The 18,103-nt window shown below is 37.0% G+C and overlaps 1 protein-coding gene across 2 annotated transcripts in view; it reads right to left on the bottom strand.

Annotated features, from left to right (window-relative positions):
- Dpp10 (dipeptidyl peptidase like 10) overlaps positions 1-18,103 on the bottom strand; it is a 723,175-nt gene that overhangs the window by 41,280 nt on the left and 663,792 nt on the right. For both annotated transcript variants that reach the window (XM_048443790.3, XM_085688334.2), the window contains exons 14-15: positions 6,992-7,083; positions 6,345-6,392 (exon numbers count right to left, since the gene is read on the bottom strand). In XM_048443790.3, coding sequence (XP_048299747.3) covers positions 6,345-6,392; positions 6,992-7,083 — 140 coding nt within the window. The remainder of the gene's footprint in view (positions 1-6,344; positions 6,393-6,991; positions 7,084-18,103) is intronic.

Below are 18,103 nucleotides of genomic sequence, written 5' to 3'. Positions count from 1 at the left end.
TTGGTTTATATAACTATTAATAAATTCACTGATTTACACGGGATTCACTTTAATTTATTGTTAATTCCATTTTCCCTGTCAATATTCATTTTATTTTCACTTACATGTATATTCATGCATGTATGTGCATGTATGTGTGGATGCCTGAGGAGGACAGAAAAGGGTATCTGGGCCCTGGGAACTGAACTGTGGTTCTCTGTAAGTGCATTACAAACTTTTAACTACTAAGCTATCTCCAGTCATTATGATTTCTGCATCGATGTTTCTATATACAGTATAAAAGACAGAACTTCCACATAGAAGCACAGATAAAGCAATCTTCAATAAATAGCAGCCAAAAGATGAATAAATGTTTCTATAATTTTCCCAAATGAAGTCCATAAGTTTGTAACCTCAAAACTCTAAACATTATAATTCAGCATCTTAAATTTTAAACCCTGGAATCTTAACTAAAGAAACCACAACTGTGTTTGATAATACATGAAATATTACTGACATATGAGACCAATAGGGAGCTCTTTGTCTTATTTTATAATAATGTTGCTTTAGGTTAGAAGCTATGACCAGTCTTTTCAAGATTAAACTACATATCAATTTTATTTTATAAATAGTTCCAAGTGCAATATTAGCCTAATCAGCAGATAAAAACATATGCTTTCTCCCCTCCCTCTGCCTGCCAAAAAAGGAAGAGAACCCATGATAGATGGCTTTAGGAAGTCTGGGCAGCTAATGGCTCCTGAGGGAAGGAGAGACATTTTCTTGTATAGTTTAGCCACTGACCAGGTGCCCATGTTCCCATAAATAAACTTAACAAAACTCTCTCTGTCTCTCTCTGTCTCTCTGTCTCTGTCTGTCTGTCTCTCTCTCTTTCTCTCTTTCTCTCTCTCTCTCTCACACACACAGAAGAAGGGAGACTTGAGAAGAGGAATAAGACCCTAAGTGAATATGATCAAAATACATGCATACATGCAAGTATGATAATGTCATATTGTCATAAGGATAGTATTGTGCATAATTAATATGCAGTAAGCAAAAACTTCAAAAAGCTTATTTGAACAAAAGTGTTCTAAAATATGGTTATATTTTAGAATGGTTCACAATTTCAGACACACACAAGCATATGTGAATAAGCATGTTAACATTGATGTGTGTTGTATGACAATGCTAGGAAAAAGAGAAGAGGTATTAGAATGGATGCAAGGGTGGGAGAAGCAGAGCTATAACTTTATAGTTGAAATGCTGTGAGCACATCACAATCCACAGACATACTAGGCACTTAAAAATTCACCCTTAGATGACTTGTGAGATAATCATATATATTTATTTGAACTATGGTCATGAATTTTTCCATTTAAACAATTTTTAGGGATAAATTCAGTTATGCTAAATACATCTACAATGATGTTGAAGTATTATTTCAAAGAAAATGAGCAAGTTGTATATATTTTGTCAGTGGTAATACTAAGATTTGAAGACTTTCTCTGTCCTCCATAAAGTTTTCACATCTACGCTCTCTAGAGATTCCCCTTGGTATTTAGAACTTATCTATTTAGTGTGTATATATGTTTGATACGCATGTGTGTTCAAGAACACTCTCGTGTGTGCTATGTGCAGGGCCTAAATGCTGATGTTGGGCGTCACCCGTTATTTCTCCACACTTTAGCTTTTTGGGACCAAGTCTTTCACAGAACCCAAAGCTGGCCATTTCAGCTCTACTGGCTGACTCACTGCTCCGGGGACCCTCCTGTGTTTCCATTTATCCATCACTGTGATTTTTATAGACAGGCACCACTTTTTACATCAGGGTTGGGGATCAGAACTCAGATCCTCATGCTTGTACAGCAAGCACTTTACCCGCTATCTCCCCAGCCACCCTTTACACTACTTATTTTATGACATTCTTGAAACAACAACAACAAAAATACAATGCTTTTAGACAAAAATAAAAACACTGAGTTTGGTAACTGTTCTGATTCTTCCATACATTAAATCAAGCACGGGGCATTTTTATAGCTCAAGCAAGATGATGATTGAGTTTTCTGGGTCAAACTACATCTTACTGTCAAGTCAGCTGGCACTTAATGAGTCATGCAAGAGGACACTTACTAGCACTATATTCTCTTTATAGGACATTCCACTACACTAGTAAGGTCATGAACCATTGACTGCATAGACCCAGTCATGATATAAGTAACCACTCAGATCTAAGCAGTCGATATGCTTCAAATCACATTTAGACTAATCAGAGCAAATAGCCTCAAGTATGCTCATCCAATGACCTTGGCCAAGGTTTGTCTCCAACAGATAATTCTTTTTGTGTTTTTTAATGAAAAGAATAAAATATGATCAAGTATTTCTATATCACTAAAACATTGTTCATAGTCGTGAGGGTTAGTTTTTACTGCCAAATTCACATTCTAGAGTCATAATGATGAATTATACGGATTTGATTGTTTTATGAACATGTCTTTGAGTGATTTCCTTAATTGTGTTAATTGATGTGAAAAAACCCACTGTGAATGTGAGGGCTACCATTCTCCAGGGTGTGTGTTCCTGTGCATTTCCATTTTTGTGGTGGCCAAAGGTTGATGTGAATTACTTCCTCAAGTGTTCCCCCACTCTATTTAATTGGACACAGTCTCTCTCTGAACTAAGAACTTGTCTATTCTGGCTAGTCTAGCAAGCTGGCTTGTCCTGGGGCCCCAATGTCTTCCCCTCTCAAACTCTAGATTTTCCTCTCACCAGATTTTGCATAGTTGGAAATCCAAACTCCAATTCCCATGCTTTCAGTGAGCACTCTGTCCCCTTCTATACTTCATATACATTTTTACCCTCAAAAGAAAGCTAGGTGACTTGGTAAGAAGGAGAGGTGAAACTTGTTCAAACAGAGTGAATTTCCACTGAGAATAACCACGGCAGCCTTGACGTGTTTAAAATAGGTGTGTGAAATGGAAATTAGAAAGTGCATGTAGAATCTGAAAATAATAGACCCTTTGCCGCCCCAAATAAAAAGTATTTTTGTCTTGTCTCAGGTCCTACTGAGAGCTGGCAGAATGAGGGGACATTTTAATGCTGAATAGCTGAGCTTATCTTAAGACCTTGATGGATTTAGTTTCACATTTGGGGATGCTGGGCAGATGTGAATATTCACATATGTATTGCTTCATTTTGTTTAAGAAAGAATATTCTAGACTGAGAAAAGGCTACCTTCTCCAGCAATCTTATTTAATTATATGACCCTCAACACAGGAACAAACAAAAAAATAATAAGAAAAGGAGACAGAAAGAAGTTATTGCTTGCTTGAATTTGTATTAAAAGTCCCTTCCATCATGCTATTATGTTATACAGGAATAAATTATACTAATGTCACATTGATTGATGTACAGAAAACTCCACATGAGATGGAGCAGAAGGAAAGATTGCTAGGAAAATATGGAAATGTCTGTAATGTAGGGAGGTAAGAAAAGACACACACACATAGAGAGAGAGACACACACACACACATGCAAAGAGAGTACCGTGAAACTCTAAAAGTAAAAATATAAAAAGAAGATGTGAAGATCTTCTCCCAGTCAGAAGGCAGCCTTTTTGTCCTACTGACAGTGTCCTTTGCTTTACAGAAGCTTCCCAGTTTCAGTAGATCCCATTTATTCATTGTTTCTCTTGTTGTCTGTGCTGCTGGGGTCCTACTTAGGAAGAGGCCTCCTGTGCCTAAATCTTGTAGACTACTTCCCACTTTCTCTTCTATCAGGTTCAAAGTGGATGGATTAATGTTGATGTCTTTAATCCATTTGGACTTGATTTTTGTGCATGGTGATAGATATGGATCTACTTTCATTTTTTTACAGGTTGACATCCAGTTATGCCAGCACCATTTGTTAAAGATGCTTTCCTTCTTCCATTGTATACCTTTAGCTCCCTTGTCGAAAATTAGGTGTTCATAAGTTTGTGGGTTAAGATCTTCACCAACCCCTCATCAGACAAAGGTCTGATCTCCAAAATATACAAAGAACTCAAGAAACTAGGCACTAAAACTCTAATTAACCCAATTAAAAAATGGGGTACTAAACTTAACAGAGAATTCACAACAGATGAACTTCGAATGGCCAGAAGACACTTAAGGTCATGCTCAACCTCCTTAGCGATCAGGGAAATGCAAATCAAAACCACTTTGAGATACCATCTTACACCTGTCAGAATAGCTAAAGTCAAAAACACCAACGATAGCCTATGCTGGAGAGGATGTGGAGTGAGGGGAACACTCATCCATTGTTGGTGGGAATGCAAACTCGTGCAGCCACTGTGGAAATCAGTGTGGCAGTTTCTCAGGAAACTGGGAGTCAACCTACCTCAGGACCCAGCAATTCCTCTCTTGGGAATATACCCTAAAGATTCCCTAACATACTACAAAAGCATTTGTTCTATTATGTTCATAGCAGCACTATTTGTAATAGCCAGAACCTGGAAACAGCCTAGGTGCCCCTCAATAGAAGAATGGTTAAAAAAGGTGTGGAACATATACACATTAGAGTTTTACTCAGCGGTAAAAAACAATGACATCTTGAATTTTGCATGCAAATGGATGGAAATAGAAAACGCTTTACTGAGTGAGGTAAGCCAGACCCAAAAAGAGGAACACGGTATGTATTCACTCATAAGTGGATTCTAACCATAATTAAAGGTCTTTGAGCCTATTATTCGTGATCCTAGAGAAGCTAAATAAGAAGATGAACCTGATGAAGATTATTTAGCTATCCACCAGGAGGTAGGAAATAGACAAGAGTCCCAGGTAACCTCGGGTGCATGGGGGGGGTGGGAGGGTCGATGGAAGGGGAGAGGGTTAGAGAGAAGGGAGTAGGGGAGGAACGGGGAAAGCTTGGTGGCCGGGGATGGGGCGGGGAGGGAGGAAGGATGAATATGGGATCAGGGAAGAATATATTTCAACTAAGGGAGCCATTTTAGGGTTTACAGGAGACTTGATTATATATGGGATCCCAGGTCCAAGGAGAGATCCCCCAGATTGCTCTCTGGACAGAGGAGAGGGTGCCTGAATCAGCCGTGGCCCATGATCATACTGATGTATATTTTGCTTATCACCATAGATCCTTCATCTGGCGAAGGACGGCGATAAAGTCTGAGACCCACATTGGAGCACCGGACTGAGCCCCCCGAGGTCCAAATGAGGAGCAGAAGGAGGAAGAACATGAAAAACGAAATCAGTACTGCGAGGGATGCTATCACCCACTGATACAAGGGAACGGATCTGATGAGAGTTTACCAAGGCCAGTTGGACTGCGACTGAACGAGGACGTGATCTAACCAGATTCTCGGAATTTGGCCGGATTCTCTGACTGTGGCTGGCCCGAAGTCTTTCTGAAAAGCCATTGACTATGACACTGGGACCTGTTTCCTCTACATATACTGGATTTTGGGGATCCAGTCTGTTTGGACACTCACCTTCCTGGACCTGGAGGGAGGGGGAAGGAACTGGAACTTCCCACAGGGCAGGAAACCCTGACTGCCCTGGGGGACAAAGAGGGAGGAGGAGGGGGAGTGGGGGGAGTGGGAGGGTGTTGGGAGGGGGGGCGGAAATGGAAACTTTTATAATTTAATAAAATTTACTTAAAAAAAAAAAGATGTGACATAGAAGTGTCCAGTCTGGGCATAATTTCACAGGCTTCCAGACAGTCACAGCCAAAGGACTAGAGTAAAAGTGTAAGGTTCTTTCTTGCAGAGATTGGCCATATTAGAAATTAATCCAGGTTTTCAATGTCTTCCTTGCTGTGTTTTAGTATCAACTAAATTTCCAAGAAAGAACCTGCATAGAACAGATAGTACAGATTTGGAAAGCTTACTGAAAGTTGTCTACCTGAGGTTCCCACCAATATACTTGAAAAGTATCTAAATTCATGACTTTCTATGTCATATTACTATAAAAGCTCTGTAAAACTAGTACCCAATTGGAACAAAGTATTTGAGGTGACCTAAATCTATGTTCTCATGTCATGGTCACTTACATTTAGTTCTAAAAATAAACTGTTTTTTATTCTCTCTGAAGTGAGAGCTTTGTCTTTTTTTATGTCATCAGCAAAACAAAATAAAACAAACAAAAAAATTCACAAATGTAAACAGCAAGACAAAAAATCCTAATCCATCTGTAGCTCCCTACACCTGCTACAGTCTATGCCCAAGAGACAAGACCAAGAGTGTGAGGGTGTCATGTGAGAGGCTGGTTCTTCCCTTGCCATATTGAAAATGAGCTGAGCTTTCCCCACACCTCTGTTGTCTTGTGTTCATGGCCTCTGAAAAGTCAACTTGGGAAAAAAGAATTCACACCACCTACCTGTACAGCTGCCTCCCTCGGGGAGAAAACTCTGTGCTCAGAAAGTAACTGTTGGGGGAAAAATATCAAGAACATTAGAGGTATATTTATTTTTGTCAACCTTAGTTTTTCACCTGAATTTTCTAACCCGTCAAAAAGACAGGCGAGAGCTGTTTTGTTATTCAGTCATGGGAATTTGTTCCAACAGGGAAATGTATGTGTCTTGTTTTGTAAAATAATCATTCTACTTCATAATCTTTCCCAAAGTTTGAAAAGTATGTGATAGGACTGGGTCTGTGTGCAGTGTCTGTGAATGAAGCAAAGATAACAGATTTAAGATTTATTTATATTCATGTATATCTCTAATTCTATTCATATGTGCATACAAGTGGAGGAGGCAGAGGCCAGCAGAGGGTGGCAGGTTCCCCTGGAGCAGGAATTATGAGTAGTTGTGAGTCTCCCAATATGGGTGCTGGGAACTGAACCTGGGTCCTTTGCAAGAACAGTCTGCTGTCCTGCTCCAAAAAAATGCTTTCAAAGAGAGGGTCACTGTTACATGAGTAGCTTATTTGAACAAGAGCTCTGGTAATAAAATTATTCTCTTATAATAGAAAAGATTACACTTGACAATGGTGATGGCAGCCATGTAGAGAAGCAAAAACAATCACATTTTTTGAGTTGTTTCATCATAGGCCAAGATCCGTATCACTTCCCAGTTTCCTGATGTCAGATGCCGCACTGTAATTTGCTCATTTTTGCTCTGCAAAAAATAAAATTGAAAATATTGATTTCTCATTTTTACTTAAACAGTGTCTCTGTGGTAAACAAAAAACAATACTGGCAGCCTTTGCTTCATCTAATTCTTTCTCAACTAACATTCAGTTTCCTACATTAAAATCAAGGACTCACACGTGTTCTAATAAAAAGACCATGGCGGGACAGTGCCTTTCTCCCTGAGCTATAGGTAAACAATCAGAAACTGCCAGGTAGCCATGCAACTGAGAGTTATCATGAGGGAAACACTTGGCTCCACTGTGACTTCTACAGACAGAGGGGCGCAATGTACAGTTGTGCAACAGCATTGTAGCAAACGTTTCAGAAGAAACCTTGCTGCAACCCAGCAATGCCATTTATTCTTGCCCTTCCTTATGAGTGTACTACCGTAACCTTTATAATACTCAAACCAGGACAAGGCTATATGCTTCTGCAATCATTTTTTTTTTTCTGTGTGAGTAATTTGCAATGCTCACATGACATCTCAGTCCTGCACATATTGATCTGATCAGGCTAATGGCCTGTTCTTCACTACAGACAAATACCATTTCTTTGCAAAGGCTTCTTAGTTTTGAAGTAGCCAAATTTTAGTCAGCCAAAGTCATCTCGCTGTGTGACAAAAAGCCAGAAGTTGTTCATCCACAGACTCTATTTATGGTCCCCACATTTTGGTTCTTAAAATCCAAACTTCCTTATGTTTCCAGAGGCATGTGGCTGAGGAATCACCTGGGGCTGGGGCTCTTAGTCATAGGACACACACGTACTCTTCACCTGCGATGGCTTTCTTGCTTGTGTTTGTTTATGAGACTGGAGATGACTTTGCCCCTTTCCTCAGAGTCCTGATTGTTGGATCACAGGCATTGTGGTACTATGTGTGACTCAGGCTCTGGAGTCTGGAGTGCTGGATTGCAAAAATGTGTCAACATGAATGACTGGCATTGCTTTTCTAACATCTGTCCTAATTTAGAGTCCACTGGCCACATGAGTTTTCCTGGCACCTCATTTTCATATTTTCTCCTTGACACTTATTTTTTTCTTATTCTTTGTTTTTTGTCAAATGGTACCATACTCTCTATTTATTGAAAAAATATACAAAAGTTGAGAAAGTTAAATAAAAAATTAATTCACCAAGTGACAATGTTTAAATACACTTGTTATTTATCCTTTTACTTGATGAATCATTTGAAAGCAAGACAGACACAGGAGAGTATGTGCACTCTAAGTGCACTGGCATGAATCTTTCTGGAAAGGTGTTCCGATTTCATTGAACCACAATAATAAAAATTGCATTAACATTTTTGAGAATTTCATACATGAATATTACATTTACATTAATTCTACCCATTTTTCTCACCTTCGACTACGATGTGTCCCCAATGACCTTTCAAATTATTGACTTTTCTTTAATTACTGTTTTCTGTCTCACACACATATATATGCAGATATATTTATGCATATTTATTGGTAAAGGCATGTAGGTATACATTAATGCATTCCATTGAGTTGACTTAGTATTTTTCATTTGCATGTGTGTTTAATATTGGCCACTTAACATCGGATAACCTAGCAGGGGGTCATCTCTGGAACAGATGGTTTCACCCTCTCTCAGCAATCATTAGCTGACCATAGCTTTTCATCTAGGATTGTGGTGTCAACCATCCTTTGACGCTTTGACCTTTTAATACAGTTCTTCATGTTATGCTGATCCCAATTATAAAAGTATCTCATTGCTACTAGATAGCTACAATTTCACTACTGTTTGGAATAGTCATGTAAATATCTGATACATGATCCCTAAAGGGGTTATATATAGACACAAACAAACACAGTGAAAAATTAAAGTCAAGGTTGGAAATAAAATGCATCTATGTTGTTCATATATCAAAGAGTTCACAAGCAAATAAAGTAGACCTAGATGTGTGGAATACAAATAAATGATACAATTAGAAATTTGCAGTGTTTTATTATATGTCTAGGACAAGAAATTATAAAATTAGAAATTTGGTTTTTGAAAAGTTGTAATTGCTGTTATTAACTCCCAGATTTATAGCATTGCCCTGAGAGAATGTTACTACCTGAGGAATATTCTTCCAAAGGCATCTTTGATGTAACTATGTTCAGAATATAGGTGTATCATTGAGAAAATTTGCTTACCACATATTACTGCCAATTCTATTTGAAACAGAAAGTAAGCACATAGTCTAGATGCCACTCTGTTGTCATAGCAACAAATCTGTCTTCAAAACAGTCTTTGTCTTCTTCATTTCTATCTTCCTAAATGCCCTATTTCTGCCCACTATGTAGGTGCATGCCTGCAATCTCTCAGCTCAGAAGACTGGGGCAGGAGGATTGGGAACTCTGTGACACAGCCTGACTACACAGTAAGTCTAGGTCACATAACCAGAATGTTCCTCAATGAAAGAAAGAAAACAAATGGATGGAATCTCATTCTTACAAATTCTCTGCCCTTCTGGCTATCACTATCGACTATATATATATATATATATATATATATATATATATATATATATATATATATATATATTTCTTTATGCACTATCTGAGGTAATACTATGATTTAAGACTTTGAAGACCAAATGTACAAATATAAGGACAATAGAAAATCTGTGAGATTTTAGCCAGTTAGTCACCGAAGACCAGCTTGGAATTCTAAATAACCATGCAGCTATCCTTACCTGCTTTCAGCATCTGCTTTGATTTTTCTAAGAACAGAGTCCTATTGCATCAATATTTTAGTTCATCTATAATATCAATTTCAAGATGAAAAATCACTTAAAACACCATAATATACTTGTGACTATTTTGAAAGACCTTTGGTTCACAGATTTCTCAGTTGATTCCTTTGTTCATTTCTCAGGAAATTTGGTATGTACATGGACTATTTCAGTTTGGTTATGAATAAAACTAAAATCCTTTCAGAAAGGCTTGAATACAGTGTGCAAAAGAATATAGTCATGCAGTATTCACTTCACAGATGTATTTGGTCCCAGATATTACACTTTTAAAGCTATCTATGGTGGTACACACCTATAGACCCATATTTAGGGGCTGAACATGGAAATCAGGAGCTCAATCCAGGCTGTGCTATGTAAGTACAAAGCCAGACTGAGCTAAATTTGAGATAGTGTCTCAGAGAACTAAAATACTTCTGCAACAAAGACACACTATTGCAACCATGAAAAAAAAATCTATTGTTGAAAACATTATTGGAAGTTCATGACTTTCTAATTTTATTTTGAATATCCATCACTTCCAGTTATATATTTTTAACATGATAAATAACCTCTAGTGAAAACATGAACCCATATTTTCTACTAAGGGCCTCAACTAATTTTCCTATGACTTACATTAAACACTATATTACATAACAGTAAACACGTTAACTCTTGTATGGTCTCCAAGTAACTCATTCCAAACCACTCAGAATGTATTAGATTATTATCAAGGACATAAAATTAAATGTAGAAACTTGATTAATTTACTCAAGGGGATGTCTGAACTTAGAGTAGTTTTGCAAGCACTTTAAGGAAACATCAAGTCAAAAAAAGTAAATTTATAATTTTAACATTGATGATTGATTAATGTGTTTATTTGTGTGTGTGTGTGTGTGTGTGTGTGTGTGTGTGTGTGTACACCATGGCATATATGTGACTGTTAGAGGACAATCTGTGGGAGTCATGTGTCTCTTCCACCATGTGAGCCACTGTTATTAAATTCATGATGTTGGGCTTGGTTACAAGTAGCTTTTCCAGCTGAACCCTCTTTCAGGTGAAGAAATGGAAATTTAACAATGTAGCAAAGAATACAAATTTTTATTACACAGAAATAATATCTTCTGGTGAATCCATCATCCCTTCTATACAAACTTGGCAGACTAGAAGCACGAAGTGTAGATCTAAATGTGGGCGTAGTTCTAAAACAGGCTACAGTAGAGCAATGTACTTTGGGTTCAACTCTTCAAATCTAAACTCAGAATAAAACAGCAAACAATGATATGACTTCATCATTCTCCAAAGAGGGCTGGAAATCCAGAATAGTGGCTGTATTGGAGACTAGACATCAAACACACACACATGCTGAACGGGTGATGATTTTATCTCACGCAAAAAAATAAAATATGAATCATGCATTTCTATTCAAAAACTGGAAGCATGTCGGCATATTTAGCAGCGCCTGTATTTGTCACCCAATAACTCGCTGTTTATTCAAATATCTGATATTAAATTCTCCCTAAAGTCTATGGTCTCTAAAGAAGGGAAATACTGTACTGCTTTAAAATAGCATGCTTTAATTTACTGTCTATTCATCACAGAAAATGAACCCATTGTTTTCAGACAGTGTCCTAATCAGATAAAGTAGTGAAATTTAATGAAAAACTTTTCTTAGGTTAATTAGGTGATAGGATTATGGATTTTGAGCATGCTATTCTCTACACTGCTTACAATGACTAAAGTAACTTAATGGTTCTGAGTGGAATCATCAACTCTAATATGTGAAACTTCTTGTTGTTGTATAGACAAAGTAGGCAGATGCAACATTGAACAATGTTTTTACTTAACACAGTTTGGGAAGATGACAGTCTTGAAACACTGTTCACCCTTCTCTGAGTGAGAAGGGTATGGTGAGGTTTAACCTTGACTCTCAACATAACATGACTTGAAATAACCGAGGAGACACTCCGCTGGGCATGCCCATAAGGGAGTTTCTAGGGTAGGTTAACTGAGTAATGAACATGTGCCCTAAATGTGGGCAGTTCCATTACATGATCCAGAGTCCTATATTGAATATAGCAGAGGAAGTGAGCTGAAACCAGCCCTCATCTCTCTCTACTTCCTGACTATGGATTCTATGAAACTAGCCATGTCAAGTTCTTGCCACTCTGCCTTTCCTTCATCATGGACAGTAGTTTTAAACTGTGAGCAAAATAAATGTTACTTTTGTGGGGCGTTTTGTCACAGCAATGAGAAGAATGACTAGTAGATGGGTCATGTGTCACTAACTGCTCAGAGGAACATGTTCACGTTTGACAACAGATAGATTCTCTTTGTTCATAAGATCAAATATTTATGTTCCTGTGTCTGTGTTGGTGTATGTGTAAATGTATGTGAAGGTTCACCAGCCTATGCCCATGGGTGGAGGCCACAGGAGGGCACTGGTTGCCCTCTTACCGTCCTCATCTCTTGTTCCATGGAGGCAGAGTCTCTTGCTGAGCATGTGGCATATATTATGGCTGGGCTGGAAACCACAGAGTCCACCACGACTCTCCCCGCTACTCTATGAACTAGAGAGAGAGGTATTTCTGGGTGCTGGGTCCCAACTCAGGTAATTGTGGAGTATGTGTTCTTAAGCCTGTGTTGTCTCTCTAACACTCCAAATAGTGTTTTCAAGTATTGTTTTAATCGATTATATGAAACACAAGGCAATGTTCACTATTCTGCTTTCACACAGTCTTAATGAAAGAAAATTGGAAACATGTATATAAGAATATACAAGTATTTTACTTTGGGTGCAAACATTACAATTTACACATATTAAATAATAATCCAAAATACAAATGAATGTGTACTATGTATACGGTCTCACTGAAACATTGAACAAATCATAGGTAATATAAACATACTTTGCATCAACTAAATGCTAATAAGAAAGAAATAGTTTAATAATTATTTGGCATTATGAAAAAGCCCATATTTCAAATACAAATTTTAAATATCATGATGAAGGCAAGGAGATAAAACACTCTGCAAAATGAATGCTGTGAAAGCATGAACACCCGAGTTTGATTCTCTGTGAGAGAGACTGGGAAAAACAACAGTAACTGGCCAGTGGGGTGTGTATGTCGTCAAGGAGATTCCCAGGCCTCATGGTCCAAACAAGCCTTAGGTGAATTGTGAGAGGTTGTTTTCTTTTTTTATTTTATTGATTTTTATTGAGCTCTCCATTTTTCAAATATTGAGGTAGATTGTCCTTGAGGAATGACACTCAAGGTCGACACCTGGCTTCCATACATGCACTTGAGCTTACGCACACAGCAGAGGGAAAAGAGGTAAAAAGAGAGAGAATATCATAATGTGATGTTGTATTTTACAGAAAATTATCATATTTAATAAGAGACTAAGACAAATACAAGAATTATTTCTCCTTATTGAATTACCTTGACAAGGGATAAATGTGAAAAAAAATCTAATAAAGCTCATGAGCGCAACCCTTACACTCCGAACAGAAGAGAGTCTGAGAGCACTTGGGTAGCTTGCCCTTTGTCTTTATATACACTTGTGAAAGTGAGCAAAATGTTTGCAAAGATTTACTTGTCTCATTCAGGAACCACTTCAAAGAAATGAACTTGCCCCAAATGAGTCAAGAGGCTACCAGGCACAACTGAGCCCCATGGATGAAAATGGCAGATGTTCTGACTGCAGGTCACCATGTTGCCAGGTTTCATCAAGCAGTAGATTGCTGCCCAGTGGAAGGCCAGGAAGATGATGCAAGGCAACAGTGTCTGGTGAGGTCATTAATGCAATACCCACTTCTTTTTTGGTTATAAATGATTTTTTTTTTGCTTTGAAGAGCCACTTGTCATTATATATGAAACCAAAACAAACACTTTGCATATGCCTGTGACTTACTTGGTGAATTGGGGTGGGTATGCAATTTGGATTGTCATCATTATTGGATCTGGAATGAGCAGAGGACAATAATCTGATCATTCCTGTGACACATATTTTGATCAGATTATTGGAAGTGGAAATATCCACCCTAAAAGTGGGCAGCACTTCTCTGTGGTGGCCCAAAGGAAAGGCCACAAAGAAGAGATGTTTTCACATTCATCACTTGCAGCTAAGTTCATCTAGCCTCTTGTTATTGCCTCTGTTTGCAGATATTAGAATCAACATTTTAGGCATTAAATATATAGCCAAGGTGACTCTCCAGTAATTTCTCAGGTTTTCAGGGCCAAACTCATACTACTGAGATATCCAGTCATATGGACTGAGAAACTGCTGGACTAAACCTGTCCAGTGTGAGACACATATTGTTGGCTTTCCCCATTGTATCATTTAAGACAATCTTATAACTCCTCTTTTCATATGCACCTATTTTATCAATTCTTTTCCTGTAGAGGATACTGATTAATACCCTTAGGGATCTTTGAACATTTAGAAATGAATTCTTTGGGGGCAATTGAAAATAGAATTGTTTGTGAATAGGGCTTCTTGTCTGAGAATCCCCCAACAAAGGGTAGAATAACTCTAATGATGAAAATGGATCATTTAAAGAAAGTATAACAAGTCTGCTTGAGTGAATGCTACAGTTCTATTAAAATTACATTTCAGAACATGATAAATGTAAAATATTAAAAATTCCATTAGAGGATATCAGAAAAACCATGTTTCACTCCTCAAATGTTGCAAACCTAAATTACATTAATTGAAATCTTTAAAGAAAAGATTCTTATTTTTATGTAAAAAGGAACTGGAAATAAATGCACAAATTGATGAAAAATAATAGAAATAACAGGATTGCAATTCAATTATTTATTCTCTCATTAATTCAATCAGTGTTAGCTTTTGAAAATGTTGTGCTGACTATATACATTTACAGTTTAATAGTTGTTAGTAATTGAAACAAGAAGTTTCAAACTATGTCCCTTAATTTTGTATATATGTGGGCATGTGTGTGTGACTTCTGGGCATATTTATGAACTATAAAATGTTTTCTCCTAAACACCCATTTGTGACTTTCTAACAAATATATTACTTTGATTCAACTCTGAGGAATCTTACAGACAATACCACAGTCTTATTCTTTTCTCAGAGAGAAAATTATAAATGCCCTTAATGGTACCCAGAATAGATGAAAAAGTTTGCTACTTCAATGACAACTTTTCACACTCTGTTTGAAAGATAAGCAGAGTCAACACAGCGGCTCCAGGAAGTTTCTCTGGACATTGCAGGAATAATGAATGATACTGCACACCGGGCTGCTTCAGGGAGAAGCTGAAATTCTTTTCAAGACTTCAAGAGAAACTCTAGGTCTGTTCCTTACTAAGGAGCTCCTGGCAGCAAATGGCTGCTGGAGGAGAATCAATGTTTTTTTTTGAGAATGTGGCCACTGGTATGTTTCCCACGCTTCATCAGTTGCCTCTCCTAGGTATATATGTGCAGCACTAATTAGAATTAGTGGTTATAATACAACAACAACAAAACATGAAGTTGGAAAGGGATGTATTAAAGAGGCCATGGAGAAAATGAGGGAATGTAGGAATCATAATCATATTCCATTGTTTAAAGAGATGAAAATCACAAGAATAAAGAAAAAAATTTAAAAATTAAAGAGAAACTCTTAACTAAATGTGAAAGTCCTGTTTTTGGAGGACACCATTTACCCAGCATAGTACTAGAAACTGTCTTCTTTCTAAATCAATTAAGTAAACTGACTTCATTTGGAGCTGTGCATATCATCATATATTGTACGTATTTTTCTAGTCTTCACTCTCTGATTCATTTGTAAAGATTTTCTTTGGTGAGGGTATATATGTACATGCATACATTTGTCTGTCTTTGTGTGTAGGCCAGAGGCTAACATGGGTATCTTCCACAATTTAGCTCTTCCTTGTCTTTTGAGACAGCATTTCTCCCTGAACACAGTGCTCCTGAGCTGGCTGGATTGAGTGGCCAGTAAATTATGGTGATCCAAATGTTTCTATCCCCAAAGCATGACAGACGTTTCTGATCATGCTTTTAGGTACCATGAATCCAAAGTTAGGTCCTCTTGCTTGCATATTGATTGCTTTACCAATAGGACCATCTTGAGTATTAAAATGGTAGCTAAATTTAAGAGTATGTGGTTTTAACAATTCAAAGAAGACTAAAGAAGTAGCTCAGTTTTTAAGAAGACATGCTGCTCTTCCAGAGAGCCTCGGTTTGAATCCCAACACCCATGTCAGGTGCCTCAAAATTAACTTACTTCCATAATTCTAGCTCTAGATGAACTGACATTATCACAGGCTTCTAAGGGCATAAACAGACACACATATACACATACCCACAAAATAGATACACACACAGACAAACTCATACACATAAATAATAAGATGACTCTTACTAATAAAGATTCAATAAAATTTCCTGATTATTTATAATATTTATAAAGTGCAATTTGTTGAACAAAATATTTCCCTAATAATATCTAAGGATCACTAGATATACTTAGAAAAAGATAAGTAAATCTATTTTCTAATATTCAATTTTTGATAAAGAAATTGAATATATTACCTTAAAATCTTACCTGACTGTTCTAACACTCCAATAGTTGGACACAGAAAACCTTGGAAATTTATTCATATACAAATACATGTATTTATTTAGAACTAAATGCAATTGCATTACTCACAAGTGTATAATTAACTCGTCCACTTTTCTACCTTAATAGCATACTAAGAAAATCAGTCTTCCTCTTTGCTGTAGAAATTACACATGTCCTATTTTTTCTTATTTAAACCTTGATTAAAATTAAAGTCCCATTTGTGGAGATTGATTAATAATGCAAACCCTAGGTAACCTTGTCGTTCTAACACCAAATTTTGTGATTACAAAGTAAAAATTTCTAGATACAAATATGGACATAGATAATAGCAACTTCCCTATGGGTTTTTTTTTTGGTATGTGCTAATTATACAGCACGGTTTTCATTGGGACATTTTCAGACACGTACGTCATGTATTTGGTCCCACTCACTTCCACCTTACTCTCTTGCCCCCTTCCCGCCTGCTGACCCATGTCTTTTCCCAGGCAGGCCCCTTTTTGGATGCTCCAGAGAGCTTTATTAAGGTTGCATCAGCCTCAGAATATCACAAGAAATGAAGGATCTGAGAACTTAAATAAACCAAGTTTGTGAGAGATTTTATGCCACATTTATATTTAGATTTCATAAAAATAAGGTACTTTTGACTACATGCTTGAGAAGTTCTCATAATATTTCAATTTACTAACAATTATTTGTCATTATAAAGCTCTCCCTGTGAGAGTGGGATGTTTATTTTACTTCCAAGGATGCTTGTTTCCTCCAGAATGTTCATTATTGAAAATTATATTTAAATTGGCTCATTAATCTTGACATATTTAAATCAGCTATTAATAAACTTTCTGATTTTTAAAATAATTTAAACTTTTAAAATTCTTTTGAGATTTTGAAGGAATAGTGTTTCTTTCCTCTTGGTCTCTGCATCACTGAGAACACATTAAAACTTATATTATTTTGTATTATAAAATCTATGTTGATTTTCTAGCATAGATGCATTTTTAATTTATTCTAACATTCAATTTTGATGGGGATTTCCTTGGTTTTGAATATTAAAATTTAATAATATCCATTTATTTATTATTGAGTGTACACTATGTACATGTGAGGCTGCACATTCTATATCATGCATATACAAGTCAGATGACACTTTGTGGAGTCTGGTTTTTTTCAACTTTAAATGGGTTTCATAGATAGAACTTGGGTCATCAGGTTTCAAAGAAAGTTCCTTTACTTACTGAACGATATTGCCAGTCCAAACATTCAAATCCTATGTATTGTTTGTAGAACATCATCATCTATCATACAGTAAGGCCAAGGCCACCCTGGTCTATATGAAATATTGTCTAAATAAATAAACAAATAAAACTGTATGTCAAGGCTCTCAATTCACAGTGCATACTGCTGACTAAATTTTATGACATTATGGTGATGCAGCTTGAATATATATGTGATGTATGTTGATGGCATCACCTTCCCAAAGTATGTGAGACCCCATGTTCTTAGCTTCATAGTACTCACTCTAGGCTCTGAATGGCACAAAAATTGGGCCTTTGGGTCTGGGAAGATGGCGTAGTTGATACAGCTCTCGTCACATCTTCATGAGGACATGAGTTTCAAACCCAAGAGCCCATGTAAAAGTCAGACTGGGTAGCAAGCAAGTGCAACCCAGCACTCCTGTGGTGAGA

This window comes from Myodes glareolus, chromosome 5 (genome assembly GCF_982192425.1).
Source record: "Myodes glareolus chromosome 5, mMyoGla1.1, whole genome shotgun sequence".
Lineage (NCBI taxonomy): Eukaryota > Metazoa > Chordata > Mammalia > Rodentia > Cricetidae > Myodes > Myodes glareolus.
The sequence above is the reverse complement of the archived record's forward strand: the minus strand, read 5'-3'. Positions and strand labels throughout refer to the sequence as shown.